General features: G+C 37.2%; 1 protein-coding gene across 1 annotated transcript; it reads left to right on the top strand.

Moving 5' to 3' along the window:
• The first annotated feature begins 2,926 nt into the window (after window positions 1-2,926).
• On the top strand, window positions 2,927-13,098 carry LOC135226590 (uncharacterized). Its single transcript, XM_064266283.1, has 4 exons — window positions 2,927-3,088; window positions 6,096-6,162; window positions 7,403-7,630; window positions 8,396-13,098. Exons 2-4 carry the CDS (start codon window positions 6,108-6,110, stop codon window positions 12,469-12,471), a joined length of 4,359 nt encoding a protein of 1,452 aa, XP_064122353.1. The 5' UTR covers window positions 2,927-3,088; window positions 6,096-6,107; the 3' UTR covers window positions 12,472-13,098.
• The last annotated feature ends 1,351 nt before the right edge of the window (window positions 13,099-14,449 follow it).

Below are 14,449 nucleotides of genomic sequence, written 5' to 3'. Positions count from 1 at the left end.
TATCATGTAGAGAGAATAGAATTAGCCATCATCATTGGCAGAAGCGATCAAGCTATCGTCATTGGAAGACCTGTACAATCCTACTTGATCTTCACTATGTAATATCAGAGAATATAAGTATTTTTATACTTCGTGTTTTCTACTAAGAACCTCACATCAGAAAGAAATCATCATGAGTTTAACACATCGTCGTCATAACCAAAGAAGATAATACCGACTTCGTAAGTGATCTACAAACCCCAAGACACTCCAATGAATATGGAAGTGCAATACCAACCGACTCAGCGTAAGATTATCGCAAGTCTAACATTACCTCATAGGGCGCCTTATTATACAAGGCAACAGCCCTAATATTTATGCCATTATGACTTGTTAATCATTTTGTTCTTTGTTATAACTAATTGCTTTGGGAAATAAATAGTATTTTTTATATTTACGCAGTCTTAATAAGCCTCGTGACATCTTACAGACAGGGCACCGTTGGCTACAGGTAAGAGTTCCCAGTTTGTGTAGTTTAGGGAATAAGGAGGGTAATACACACACACATATATATATATATATATATATATATATATATATATATATATATATATATATATATGGCATAGCCTCTTTACTTGGTAGTTCATATTGAAACTGAAGCGGAAGTAGTAATGGTGGAGTCGAGTATTTTAAGAACTGAGTTTTAATTTGCCATTGCACTCTTATCCTGTTACTCTCTGGTTACAGTAAGGTTAGGGTACAACAACTGGGAGATATATATATATATATATATATATATATATATATATATATATATATATATATATATATATATATATATATTGTGACGAAGTGACCTAGAGTATCTGGGTTTGGACACCATTAATACTTGGTGCACGAAGTAGCCAAAGAACTGTGTCTGGACACCATTCATATTTGTTAACCCAAATTGCCAAGTATCTGGTTATTTCACTTACCATTTGTACTTGTTAGCACAAGAGACCCTTTTATTCCTGGGTCTGGGACATCCTTTGTACTTAGGGCACACTTTGTTCAAGTACCTGGTTATTACTTACCTCACTACAGCCAGACACCTGACCATTCATCACAAATACTAAACGACTGAATACTCTAAAGGTAATAGTGATCCCTTATAGAACTGAACAGTCAAGAAAACAATCAGTCTAAGTTCATTAAAATAGATGTAAGGTAATCTTAATTGAAGGGCATCACCCCTACAATGTCAAATCTAACTATTTCCCTGATTCTGATTTATTTGTGGGAAACGGCACAATTACCACTCTATATTTCTACCTAAACAAAATAAAATATAATACTGGTGAGGAACCAAAAGAATAAAATGCTCATAAAAAGTTTAAATAAAATTTTATTTCTAAATTCATAATTTATAAGTGAAATTCACAATCTCAGGGAAATTGTTATTACTTGAAAACAAAAGTTTAATTAATTCTCAAATTAATTATTAAGCAAAATTAAATCAAAGTTTATCAAGAAAAGGCCTGTTACACACTTTTACACTTTTGTGGGCGCCTTCACTAAACCAATATAAATAATACTATGTTCAGATTCCACAAACAACACATATTTTACTAAGAATTATATGAGTGACCTTCTCAAATACAAATGTAAGTTACATTATTACGTTAATGAAAAACTCGCGAACGAGTGAGTGCGAGAGAGAGAGCTTTGAGAGAGAGAGAGAGAGACTATCCCTCACACCAGCGGCTAGGTCTCGAGATCGAATGAATCGTTCTCTATCCCCATAAGCGTATGGGCGATTAGCATCTAGTTCAAGACGAAAACATATTTCGTCATCTCTCTATGTTAAACATCAATAACATCATTGTAGGGAAGCTTCTTGAAGGATTTGATGGTGCCTGGGAGGTCCCTGCGTATGTTTGCGCGGATAAAGAAATCAGCTGGCTCAGGCCTTCTCGAGGTGTGAATAACAACCTTCTCTGTTACTCTTTCTCTCTGTCTTATGTACGTCTTTCCTCTCTCCACCTTATGTATGTTTAAAAATGAAAAGTTACACTACTTAACATATGTTATCTTTAATTTTGGGAATCTGAACACAAAAACTTATATTTCATAACATGACACACAGGTTCTGAGGTGAATTAATCATATTACCAAAATTATAATTGCATTACAAAACTTACTTATAAGAATTATCTATATATATATATATATATGATATATATATTAATTATATAATAATATATATATATATATATATATATATATATATCGCCCAGTTGTGTACCCTAACCTTATTGTAACCAGAGAGTAACAGGATAGGAGTGCAATGACAAATTAAAACGCAGTTCTAAAATACTTGACTCCACCATTACTACTTCCGCTTTCAATATGAACTGCCAACTAAAGAGGCTATGCCATATATATATATATATATATAATATATATATATATATATATATATATATATATATATATATCAGTTTAAAGCAAGAAATAAGTTATGTTCAAGTAAAAGGTTCAAGCATCACGTAAACTCGGCTTATCGAGACTCATACTTTATGAGTAATTTTAATCAATGTAAACTTAACTTTTTCATTTTTTTTTGTCAATGAAGAAGAAAAAGATCATTTCTATAGCTGGTCTCACAAGTGTCATCTACAAGAACTACATAATACATGAATATTTGGGTACACTGCGTAGACTCAAATTCATGTAGATGCTTGGGTGACCATCATCTTGCAGTGTATATGTTCACACACTCAGAATTGGTAGATAAAGTGACAGTGACATCCACTGAGAGAGAGAGAGAGAGAGAGAGAGAGAGAGAGCACAATGTCATTTAAAAAACAAAAATTCAGGGACGCTGGGGAATTACGCGCAAGTGAACGACGCGCACGCACGTCCCTAAATCATCAGCCTCTATACTTTACATCCTAACGACGCAACACACTTCAACTCAGTTGTCGTGAACCGTCTGTCTTCTGCCCAGCTCATTCAGCCGTGGGTGTGTCGAGAAGGTCTCCAGGAGGTCTTGAACTCGGCCGTCGGAGCTCCTCAAGAGTGTCCTCCCGCCCGCCCTGGTTCCCTCTCGTTCAGCGTACAAGTAAGGTTCCCGTCTAATTAGCTTCTCCACGGCGCCGCCGCGGGGGGAAAGTGGTAGAATGTAGTACTACGGTAGAATGCGAATTTGGCGTGAATACTGAAACGACAGATTCATTTTCAGAAACTGGAGTCGCGAGTCTCCAATAGGTCCACATTGCACACTGCAAGGACAGATGTCGATATAACGCGTTCAAAACCTTCATATTACTCTTTCAGTTTATGAAAGCGCTGCGCCAAACTTTCAGTTTGTGAAAGTCTTACGTCATGAACGACGCTGTGCATCAGTTAACCACTTAGCCAAAACCATATCAAAACCTAAACGTAACCATGAAGCGCATTCTTTTTCGAAGAGACACCGCTTGGACGGAATTCTGAACAGAATACGCAACGAGTTGCTTAAGAGTCAAATAACCACAGAATATTGTTACACTGAATCTTCCCCTTAAATCCTCGGTGGCGGTGGCCTGTCGGATATCCAAAGAGAGGTTGCGACACCTTAGTAAATGGGTCTCACACAACGGGCACTGCCACCCACATCTGAGGCCATAAGCATGTTATTCTTACCAGTCACGAATTCAAAGGCTTTGGAGCACCGGCATGAAAAAATGCTTGGTGCAAATATTTCCAAAAGTAAATGATTCTTTATGTATACATATATATATATATATATATATATATATATATATATATATATATATATATATGTGTGTGTGTGTGTGTGTGTGTGTGTGTGTGTGTGTGTGTGTGTGTGTGTGAGAGAGTAACAATTAAATGAAAGAATTCAACATCAGCTCTTAAGCATGATTTGAACTCGTGTCTCCCGAGTTGCTAACCACATCTTTAACAAACACCTAAAGGATGCCGCACACACACACACACACACACACACATATATATATATATATATATATATATATTATGTATGTATGTATGATGTATGTATGTATGTATGTATGTATGTATGTGTATTAATTAATGTTATAATGGACAGTTAAATGAGTGAATTGAACTTCATCTTTCAAGCAGGATTTTTGAACTGGTCCTTCGAGTCGTAAGCACTAAAGGTTTACCGACCCTACTCACTTGATTACGTCATAGCATTCGTATATATTACTCGAAAGAGTTTCTATTAAGGCGTCATCAATACTGACGAGTATACTAACATAGAACTTCACATTCGTACACTCGACGGGAAAACATGAGACGAACACATCAAATGACGCTGACTTCCCAGTAGGAAAAACCAAAAGTTTTCTCCCTTCATATGTGTGTGTGTGTGTGTGTGCATCCTTTAGGTGTTTGTTAAAGATGTGGTTAGCAACTCGGGAGACACGAGTTCAAATCATGCTTAAGAGCTGATGTTGAATTCTTTCATTTAATGAGCTGTAGTGTGACTGTTATAGCGATGTATGTGTGTGAATATGCACGTAGGTCATTCTCAGGATGTTTCTCCTCCTTGAGAAGAAGTCCTTTGAACATGTTCCATTTCTTTTCATCTTAGAAATGTTGTTATGAATGTCCTAGTGTTTCTTGTAAAGAATATTTTACGATAAGATATTTATGATTTTTTTATTAGAATGGAAGTGTAAATAGAAATAATGTTTATTGCGCATTTATTTTAGTTTACGTTGGTGAAACAAAACGCTATTTTACCGTAAATTTTAGCACTCGCCCCAAATAAGCTGGAGGTCGGATCACGCCTTGTTTATACTAAAGAATAGAAGGAACGTTGAGGGAGGTTTCATTGTTTCACCAGTTTCATAACTGGGTCGGCGCCCATATCTAGTAATTCTCTGAGCGAAGTTATTCCAAGGAGACGGTCAGTTCTATAGTAATGGATTCTTTTGTGGTTTTAGTATTAGAAAGTATAAAATAAAAATGTCACAAGAGACAAATAGTATATATATATATATATATATATATATATATATATATATATATATATATATATATAAATGTCACGAGCTGCGTGTGACATTTATATATATATATATATATATATATATATATATATATATATATATATATATATATATATATAACTTGACTACTAAATTTGCTCGTGACATTTTTATACTTTCTAATACTAAAACCACAAAAGAATCCATTACTATAGAACTGACCGTCTCCTTGGAATAACTTCGCCCAGAGAATTACTAGATATGGGCGCCGACCCAGTTATGAAACTGGTAAAACAATGAAACCTCCCTCAACGTTCCTTCTATTCTTTAGTATAAACAAGGCGTGATCCGACCTCCAGCTTATTTGGGGCGGTAATATAGCGTGTTGTTTCACCAACGTAAACTAAAATAAATACGCAATAAACATTATTTCTATTTACATTTCCATTCTAATAAAAAAATCATAAATATCTTATCGTAAAATATTCTTTACAAGAAACACTAGGACATTCATAACATTTCTAAGATGAAAAGAAATGGAACATGTTCAAAGGACTTCTTCTCAAGGAGGAGAAACATCCTGAGAATGACCTACGTGCATATTCACACACATACATCGCTATAACAGTCACACTACAGCTCATACAGGCATTTTCACGAGAACATTGTACACAATGGTGCTCAGTTTGCCCCAGCAAGAGCTACAGTACCCTAAGAGCAGTATTATGTCATTTTTCTACAGTCCATACAAAAGGATGAAAACAGGAACCCAAAATTCATTGAAGGGAACTTTTTGTCCTGTTATCAATCGACTGTGAATCTGGTAGCGCGAATTCGCTTCCTGCGGCCTCTCTGTGTGGAATCAGAGGAATTTACTTCTGGTGATTAGAAATTCATTTCTCGATATGATGTGGTTTGGATCCCACAATTAAGCTGTAAGTCCCGTTGCTAAGAAAGCAATTAGTTCCTAGCCACGTAAAAAAATATTTAATACTTCGGGCCAACTCTAGGACAGCTGTGATCAGCTCAGTGATCTGGTTAAACTAAGGTGTACTTACTTATCACTACTTTTCATTTTACAACTCAGGTACTTTTTTCGTTCCCCAGGTCGTCAGAAAGATGAAGGTTCTGCACTTGGCCTTTTCCGCGCTGCTTCTGACTGCCCTTGCAAAAGGTCAGTTTCTCTTTACGGCCTTTCCACCACAAATGTTAAAAATGGAAACTACCTTCAATTAACTGTCTAAATTTCCATGGAAGCAACACAAACGGAACATCGCCTTCTCCGTACAAAAACCATCAACTCTAACTTGCATGCGAGCCCACGCTTTTCTCATACCTCATATTATATCCTTCTAGATTCCAGTCAACTCTGCAGGGACTCAACCTTTCTACTGTAGTGCAAATATCCTGTTTACCACCCTGTCTCCCGGTTTTTATACATGACTACGCCCACCACAACATACTTTATTTTTCATTAAATTAACACTTTCACAGTTTTTTTCAATTCATCGCTTATCGGTTTTTAACTTGACCTTCTCTCACATTCTTCCACTACTTTTTTTTTTTTTCTCATTCTGTCATTTGCCGTAGTACTGATATCACGAAATTCGAGTGCATTCAACACTTGCTTGGTAGTCACTGGTGTACAAATAATCTGCTTAACTTTCTTATTATTTTTTTTAAATAATCCTCTTAATTTCATTTTAATAGTTTTTTAGAAACTCGTAACATCAATCATCATCTTTTTAGCACCCTTCCACTGGCACCGTTAATGTAACCAACAGACTGTAGCATTTGGTCTCACAGCCAACCTATGACCCACATCCTCTCCCCTCCCCCTCCCTCCCCCCTCCCCTCCCTCCCCTTCTTCTCCCCATGAGAGACGGGCCACTGCTCTTCTTCTCTTGACTCCTATTCACACTCAGAAACGCAATACCGAATCTAGAGTATTTCTCCCAGGCTAACTCTCATTATTTTTCACAAAAAATATGGGAGTGAATTATCTCTCTCAACCAGTTTTCAATAACAACGCGCAAACTTCAGTATACATGCTCACGAATACATTTTTTTTTTACAGCACGTGCAATATACCCTGCATATATATATTCCACATCCACACTTCACTTCAATAAAAGTGAACTACTTACATCAATCTCTTCATTCTAAGTTTTCTCAACATATTCTGCTACCTATTTTCCTTTACTAATTCTGCAACACTCTATATATAGATCTATATATATATATATATATATATATATATATATATATATATAATATATATATAGATATATATATATTTAATGTATACTCTATATATATATATATATATATATATATATATATATATATATATATATATATATAAACACACACACTTATCAACGGATTACCTTTAAAATCTATTTCTGAAACAGGACGGACCCTTAAGCAAGAAGCCAGGAGTTTCCACATGAAAATTCATCCACTGGACGGCAGAACAGCAGAGCTGGGTACATTTTATGGGCACTCTTCCCCAATCTCTACAGCCGAGACCTTGAAGTATGTCCGTTCCAGTTCATTCTCGAATGAATCAGTTCCAGAAGAAAGCAGCAGCGATGGAATCGGTCATCAGTGTACTAAGAGCGGAGACTTCCCAGTACCAGGTGGGCACTTCTTCATTCACAGTTCACGAGACAAAAATTCTCCTTTGTGAATAGTAAATTTTTTAAAAGTCTGTGCTATTTATAGAGACATAAAAGGACTCCTCAAGTACGATTGAAGACTATTATGTAATTATCAGCTACCAAAAATCTTCAACTTTGACGTTTTGCAATAGGAACGCATTGTAAGCAGTTACTCAAGAACTTCAACTTTGACATTTTCAAATAAGAAAGTATATCGGTAAATGTCTTTGATATACATAAAAAAAAAACATATACGAAGGTTCATGTAAGCTAGTTTAAAACATAACTAGTACAAACGTTGAGCTTGGCTGAAAGGTCTTGGACGAGCAAAACAAAATTGTCAAGAAAGGGTATTTTTCAAAAAATACATCCAGTCTCTTAAGTGCCATAATATTAGCTCTGGAGGTGGGTTCCCCGAAATGGTGCTTACTGCCTTAGGACCCCTTCTTAATCAGGAGACGACTCAAAATAAATTGAATCTCAAAGAAACTAAATTCTTATGACTCGAAAAGTGCGCTACTGAAATAGGTTTTACTTGTCTTTTATTATCTAACTTAATGTAGTCTCCTGATAACTGATTATGTATATGCTTTGATGAAAGACATCTCTAAAATATTATCTATAAATCGTGGCAATAACAATTCAATAGTAGTCAGTTAGTCACGGAATATAATGTTATTTCGATTACCGAAAAAATATTTAGATGGTTATATGACTAATTCTTCTTTTTCTTTTATTGCACAGCCTCCTGCAGATTATTCTATCGGTGTGAGGAGCGGGGTCGGCGGAACTCCGGGGAGTATGCTATCCAGCTACGCTTCTGTCCGGATGGAACAATGTTCAGCAAAAGTACGAGCTCCTGTGTCTTGCCCACTGCAGAATCACAAGGGCAAGGGTGCCTGATGCAGTGGCCTGAAAAATTATCTTTTGATGTGGAACTTGATGACTTGCTGGACAGCAGATGGACAGAGAATTCTTTTGAGCCATACCGTCAAATTGAAAGAGTCAAAAGACTTGATCCAGCATTACTTTTTAGTGGAGTGTTGGCTGTCAGTTCAGTTGTCTCTACAGCAAATCAGCTATTTAAAAGCAGCCACTTTCAGTTAGTGGGTGGTGGGGTTGGTGCACGTCTAAATGATGTAGAAAGCAAACTGTCTGGAATGGAGGCAAAGCTTCAAGGTATTAGCCTATCAGTTCGGAAAAATGAGATAAGTAATAAAATGTATTCTGAAATGACAAACTATCTCATTACAAGTGCCATAAAAGGAAATCAGTTCAATTTTGATGTGACTCGTAAATTAATCAACAAAGGCTTCTTAGAGAATCGTATAAACACTGCTGCATTACAAGGACTGATAATCCATGGAAATGCTAAAAGTGCAGTAAATTTTGCAAAAATCCAGGTGAGTATCAGTGAACTCAAAGAGTTTATCACAGCAGAGATAGAGGAGACTAAAACAACACTTCAAAAAGGATTTGAAAGCATCCCTGAAATAATTGATAAAGCTAAACTACAAACACTCGCCTCTGACATTTTGATAGCCATTCAAGGCTTTCATGAAAAGTTGAACCACCTTGAGAGTTTGCCTGAAAAGAGTCGAAAGGATGAAATAGAGAAACCTAAGGGTTATTTGGAATACTTAGAGTCTACTGAACTGCAAGACATTCTGAACCAAGTAATCCAACAACAATATGCTATACCACGTGAAGCCTCCGATCTGTCTGCTGTATTTACGTTAGATTTACTTGTTCACGGTTTGCAGGTCTACACACACATGTTATCTTCCATTGTTTCGAGTAATGCTTTCCTAGCATCAAAGGCATTAGAAGAGTTACAATTAGAAGGTTTTAACACTTATATGCAACGTGTCCATTCAGCAGTGGAGAGAGTGAAGATTGTTCTGGGCTATGGTGAAACAGAAGGCCTCATTGCAAAAATTAAGCAAGTCCTTTCAGAAGCACAACTTTTGCCCTATGTTTCGCATATCAGAGGTTTCACTGAACTTTTATCTGAAAAATTCGCCGATTTGAAAAAGCTTGAAAAAGACATAGAAGAAATTATTAGCCGCAACAAAGCACTCCCTACGCCAGGGAGTATTACAGGCAAGCCACTCTTTAGCCATTCTTCTCCCTCAGCCCCTATAGGCCCGTGGGTAACTGGCAAAAAAGTGTCATATGCAATTCAATTAGTGTCCGAGAATGGATTGTCTTCTGTAGGGGCGTGGTCAACTCCGTACGAAATAGATGGTAAAGTCTGCCCAACTATTAAACTACCACAGGCAGAGACTGGCGTGATACGGTTCTTATACAGAAAGTTTGACCACAAAGAAAAACCTGAGCTCGTTGCAATTGTGAGAAATAATTTGGAAACTTCAGTTAGAGATATTAATCGTGATATTTTGAATGCTGCTGCATCACCTAATGAAGATATAGCCATAAGAGACATTACAGCACTGGCAAGTGACCCTGCGACAGATATCAATTTTTCTCTTGAAAATCAACTGACTCCTCTTCATTATGCAGCAAAACAAGGAAATACAAAAGTGATGGAGTTCTTGATAGGAAAAAATGCTAATGTCAAGGCGAAAACAAATGACAATCAGCAGCCCCTACATTTTGCTGCATTATTTGGTGGGAAGGAAGGTATAGGATATTTAATAGGAAAGGGAGCTGAAGTCAATGCACAGACAAGCTCTCTAGGATTATCACCTCTACACATTGCAGTAGCGAATGACCACGTAGAGGCTACTCAAGCACTGATAGAAAAGGGAGCTGTTACCAACATCAAAGACAACAGCGGCTTGACACCACTTCACATGGCAGTTGCTGGTAATGGAGACACCATTGATATCTTGCTTCAAGATGATAATCTTGACTTGAATGCGGCAGCGGAACATGGCCTCACACCACTTCATTACGCTGCGAGGAGCTACAGTGAGAGCGCTGTTCAAAAACTTTTAGAAGCCGACGGAATCGACGTCAATGCCAAAAGTGAAGCCCTTCTGACGCCCATCCACTTCGCAGCCATGGGTGGAAATGCAGACATTATTACTGACTTGAAAAAGAAAGGGGCCTCTCTCTCTGCTGCTGATAAATATGGTTCAACTGCTCTTCACTATGCAGCCTTCTATGGAAACAAGGAAGCTTTTTTGTTAATGATCGTGCTGGAGCCCTCATTGAAAGATGCAATGAACACTGCTGGTGAAACTGCACGGCGCATAGCAGAGCAAAATAAGGGTCAACAAGTGATGGACATCCTCAACAGTAACAAGACAACACTGACTGACATGTTTAAAGAAGTATTTCTTGGAAAACGGCCGGCGGCTGCTCCTGCTGACGACGACCTAAGTCAGGAGAAGTGTCCCGATAATGGCAAAGTCAGCGAAATACTAACGAGTGCAGAAGAAATATGTCCGCGGGTTGCTCATATTGATACCTATGTCAACTTGATTACATCTATGATTCCTCTTAAAGTCTATTACGAAAGGTATGAAGAATATCATGACATTTTTGACAGTTATGATAAAGACCTCCAAGCTGCTCAACAGCACGCCTTCATGTGGAGAAATGGCGATAGCATTGTGAGCAATATTATCAAAACTTTCAAATTAGCCAAACATTTTGAGCCCGAATTCAACAGAAAATATAAAATCAATAAAAGAATAATTAAAGAAATAAAGCTTTCGAGAAACGAACAAGTGCGCATTAAAGAGATCACACAGGAGATTACCTCGGCAAACGAACAATTGGCATTAGCCACGAAGGGATACAATGCAGCACTGGAAAAAGCACCGGACATGGCACCATTTTTCCAAGCTAGTATTAATAGCAATACAGAACGCATAAGGAAACTGACGGAGGAAATGAACAAAAACTACACATTAGCTCAAAAGCTGAAGGAGACCGCCTCTTTCCTAAAGTTCGTTAAAAGAGACAGTGAGAAAATCCAATCAATTGCGGAGAAAACAAAAAATAAATCGGAGAGCTTTCGGGACTATCTTTTGAAGGATAAGACTGCTTTCGAAAGACAGGGAGGAATTGCAAGAAACACACTCGCGGACATTGAGAAAAGAACCAAGCAGAAAAACGAGTACCTGGACACACTCAAGGCGGAGAGGCTCCGCCTCGAGAGCCTCACTGAGCAGGAGCGAGTGGAGATAAACGACAGATACTCAACAATTCTAAAGGCTCAAGCCGAACTCACTGAAGCAAAGAAACAACTGAGGGCGAAGATCCACAATGCAAGAGTTAAAAAAATTTGGGGAGCTGTGCTGACACCTTTGCTAATTGGAATACCATTACTGATAGCAGGCACTACGGAAGAGAAATCATTAGTAGAAACATTAGAAGACACTATCCAACAAAGCGCGCAACAAATCGAATTTCTCCAACGAGAAATTGCCGCCAGGGACACAGAGATCAAGAGGCTTGGCGCAATGATCCTTGATGCCGCTGACAAAACTGACAATGTAATTAATGATTTTCATTCATTTATCATACTCGATGCTGACCTTAACACAATTATCTTTAATACTGACATGATTCTGAAAGCTATAGGAAAGGCCATAGACGGAGCTTCAGTCATACAAGACTTGTACCGCCATGTTACGACAAAGCTGGAGGAAATGATTGACTTGGCAACCACCGCTAAGACAGATGCAGAAATGATAGAAGTAGATAGTTTCATTTACAATGGACTGTCGCAATTATCATGCAACTGGCGGAGCGTTTACTCAGCTGTTGGTTCTCTGCATGAATGTATTAGCGAATATCGATTCATGGTACTTGGACGCAGTCACACGTCAGTTCCAGATTCCTAGCCCTTGGACCAAGGTCATAGTAAAAGGCTTTTCATTTTGACCTGAGAATACAATTCGTACACCGACAAACTCATTACCTATTAATATTATTATTTTTTTTTTTTGGTCTATCACAGTCCTCCAATTCGACTGGGTGGTATTTACAGTGTGGGGTTTCGGGTTGCATCTTGCCTCCTTAGGAGTCCATCACTTTTCTTATTATTATTATTATTATTATTATTATTATTATTATTATTATTCCAAACGTGAAAACATTAAATAGAACAGAAGTAAGAGAGTAACAAGTAAATAAGACCAACCAGATGAAATATAAATACTTAATCGGAAATGTTAGGTGAAAAAAAAGCTATTTACTATTATTCTATATTTTCTTTCAATTTCATTTTCCTACCATCAAATGTTTGATCTATGTTGTTTGCCTCTTTATTTACTATTTTTGCTTTATTTCGCTCCAAAACTCAGGTCAGCAGAACTTTGGTCACCATCAGCAATGTTTGCTTTTTTGCTCTATAGGAATTTGTTTTAATTCTTTCCTCAACTTTCGGTTATTTAAAACACCTGTTTGTTGTTTCTGTTTTCCATCTTGACTGTGTTTAAACATTATACGCAATAAATGTCACATTATTATTATCAGTTTTTCTCCAACTGCTATAACCTTTACAAAACTAAAAATTCTGGCTGACAAATATAAAGGCATCTCCTTTCCTTTAGCAAAAGTCTTATTTCTCAGGTGATTCCGAGAGGCAGTCTTCGTAAGGTTCCACAGTACAAAAATTCTTCGTTATTTGCCCTACAGACCGTTGCGTTTGTTGACCTAAACAAAAAATGATCCTTGAGAAAACATCCAAGTAAGATAACATTATAACACCAAGCGACTTGAAAAAAGAAGTTTGGCAAGAAGTAGATGCGTAGTTTCCCATTACATGTGGTACTGCCTCTTGAGAAGTCAACCGCTGCTCATGAGGAGAAGTCTCAGAAGGAAAGCGAAGAGAGATGGATGGATTATGAAATTTAGGGACAACCCCAAGCAGTGGGACCAATTATGGTGATTCAGCGCCGTAATGGAATGAAATAAATACATTGATGATAATCTAAAGGGAATGAAACTTAAAAACCATATTTCACTAAAAAATGTCATAAAAAAATTACATAAAGAATGATTTTTATATTAAAATACAAATAAAAGTATAACTGCATACGCTTGTATGCATCAGGTGAAAGGTAAAATTAAATATTAGTAAAATATGTCAAATTTTACAATATATATCAATCTCTTTTAAGAATTTTACAAGGTTATTGACATCATCATCATCTTCTAATATAAAAGAAAGCCGTTTCCCTGAAAGACCGAATTTCGTACGGGCAGCACCATACACTGGGCAACAAACCAGAACATGCTCAACTGTCAACAGGCAGTTACCGCGAGCACAGACTGGAGCCTCTCTTCCTTCAAGTATAAAGCTGTCAGTCGGGAATGACCAATACGGAGTCTCGTTAAAACAATCTATGATGACTGCCAAAAATTCAAATTACGTCTGATTGCCTTCAGTTTCTTGTTTGTGGCAAGGAAGTTTGAGGACCATCGCTCCTGCCATTTGTGGCGGATATAGCTTCGAATAGGTAGGAGACTTCATGTCAGTGTATGGAACTTCATGGATATCCAGTGATTTTTTATTACATACCCTTTTTGCTTCTCTATCAGCTTTTTCACTACCTTTGATCCCTACATGGGCAGGAACCCAGCAGAACAAAACTGCTTCGTATTTGCAAGAAATTCGAAAAAGCCACTCATAAGCTTGGAGAATCAAAGGATGTGATGAATTCTAAATACTAAGACTTTCCAAAACACGTTTAGAATCCAAATGTATTACAAATTTCTGTTTCTCGGTGTGATGAACAATAACTAATGCTCTATTAATGGCAGAAAGTTCTGCTGTATACACTGAAGCCGAATGAGGTAGCTTTGCAGCCTCATAAG

Source organism: Macrobrachium nipponense, chromosome 14 (assembly GCF_015104395.2).
Source record: "Macrobrachium nipponense isolate FS-2020 chromosome 14, ASM1510439v2, whole genome shotgun sequence".
Classification (NCBI taxonomy): domain Eukaryota; kingdom Metazoa; phylum Arthropoda; class Malacostraca; order Decapoda; family Palaemonidae; genus Macrobrachium; species Macrobrachium nipponense.
Note: the sequence above shows the minus strand (reverse complement) of the source record. Positions and strands in the feature narration are given on the sequence as shown.

What these genes read in the sequence shown, in the direction of transcription:
- LOC135226590 (XM_064266283.1), top strand. Translation starts at nt 6,108, where the DNA reads ATGAAGGTTCTGCACTTGGCCTTTTCCGCGCTGCTTCTGACTGCCCTT. An exon ending in TCTGACTGCCCTTGCAAAAG is followed by an intron (nt 6,163 to 7,402) that starts GTCAGTTTCTCT and finishes TTTCTGAAACAG; the next exon opens with GACGGACCCTTAAGCAAGAA. An exon ending in CGGAGACTTCCCAGTACCAG is followed by an intron (nt 7,631 to 8,395) that starts GTGGGCACTTCT and finishes TTTATTGCACAG; the next exon opens with CCTCCTGCAGATTATTCTAT.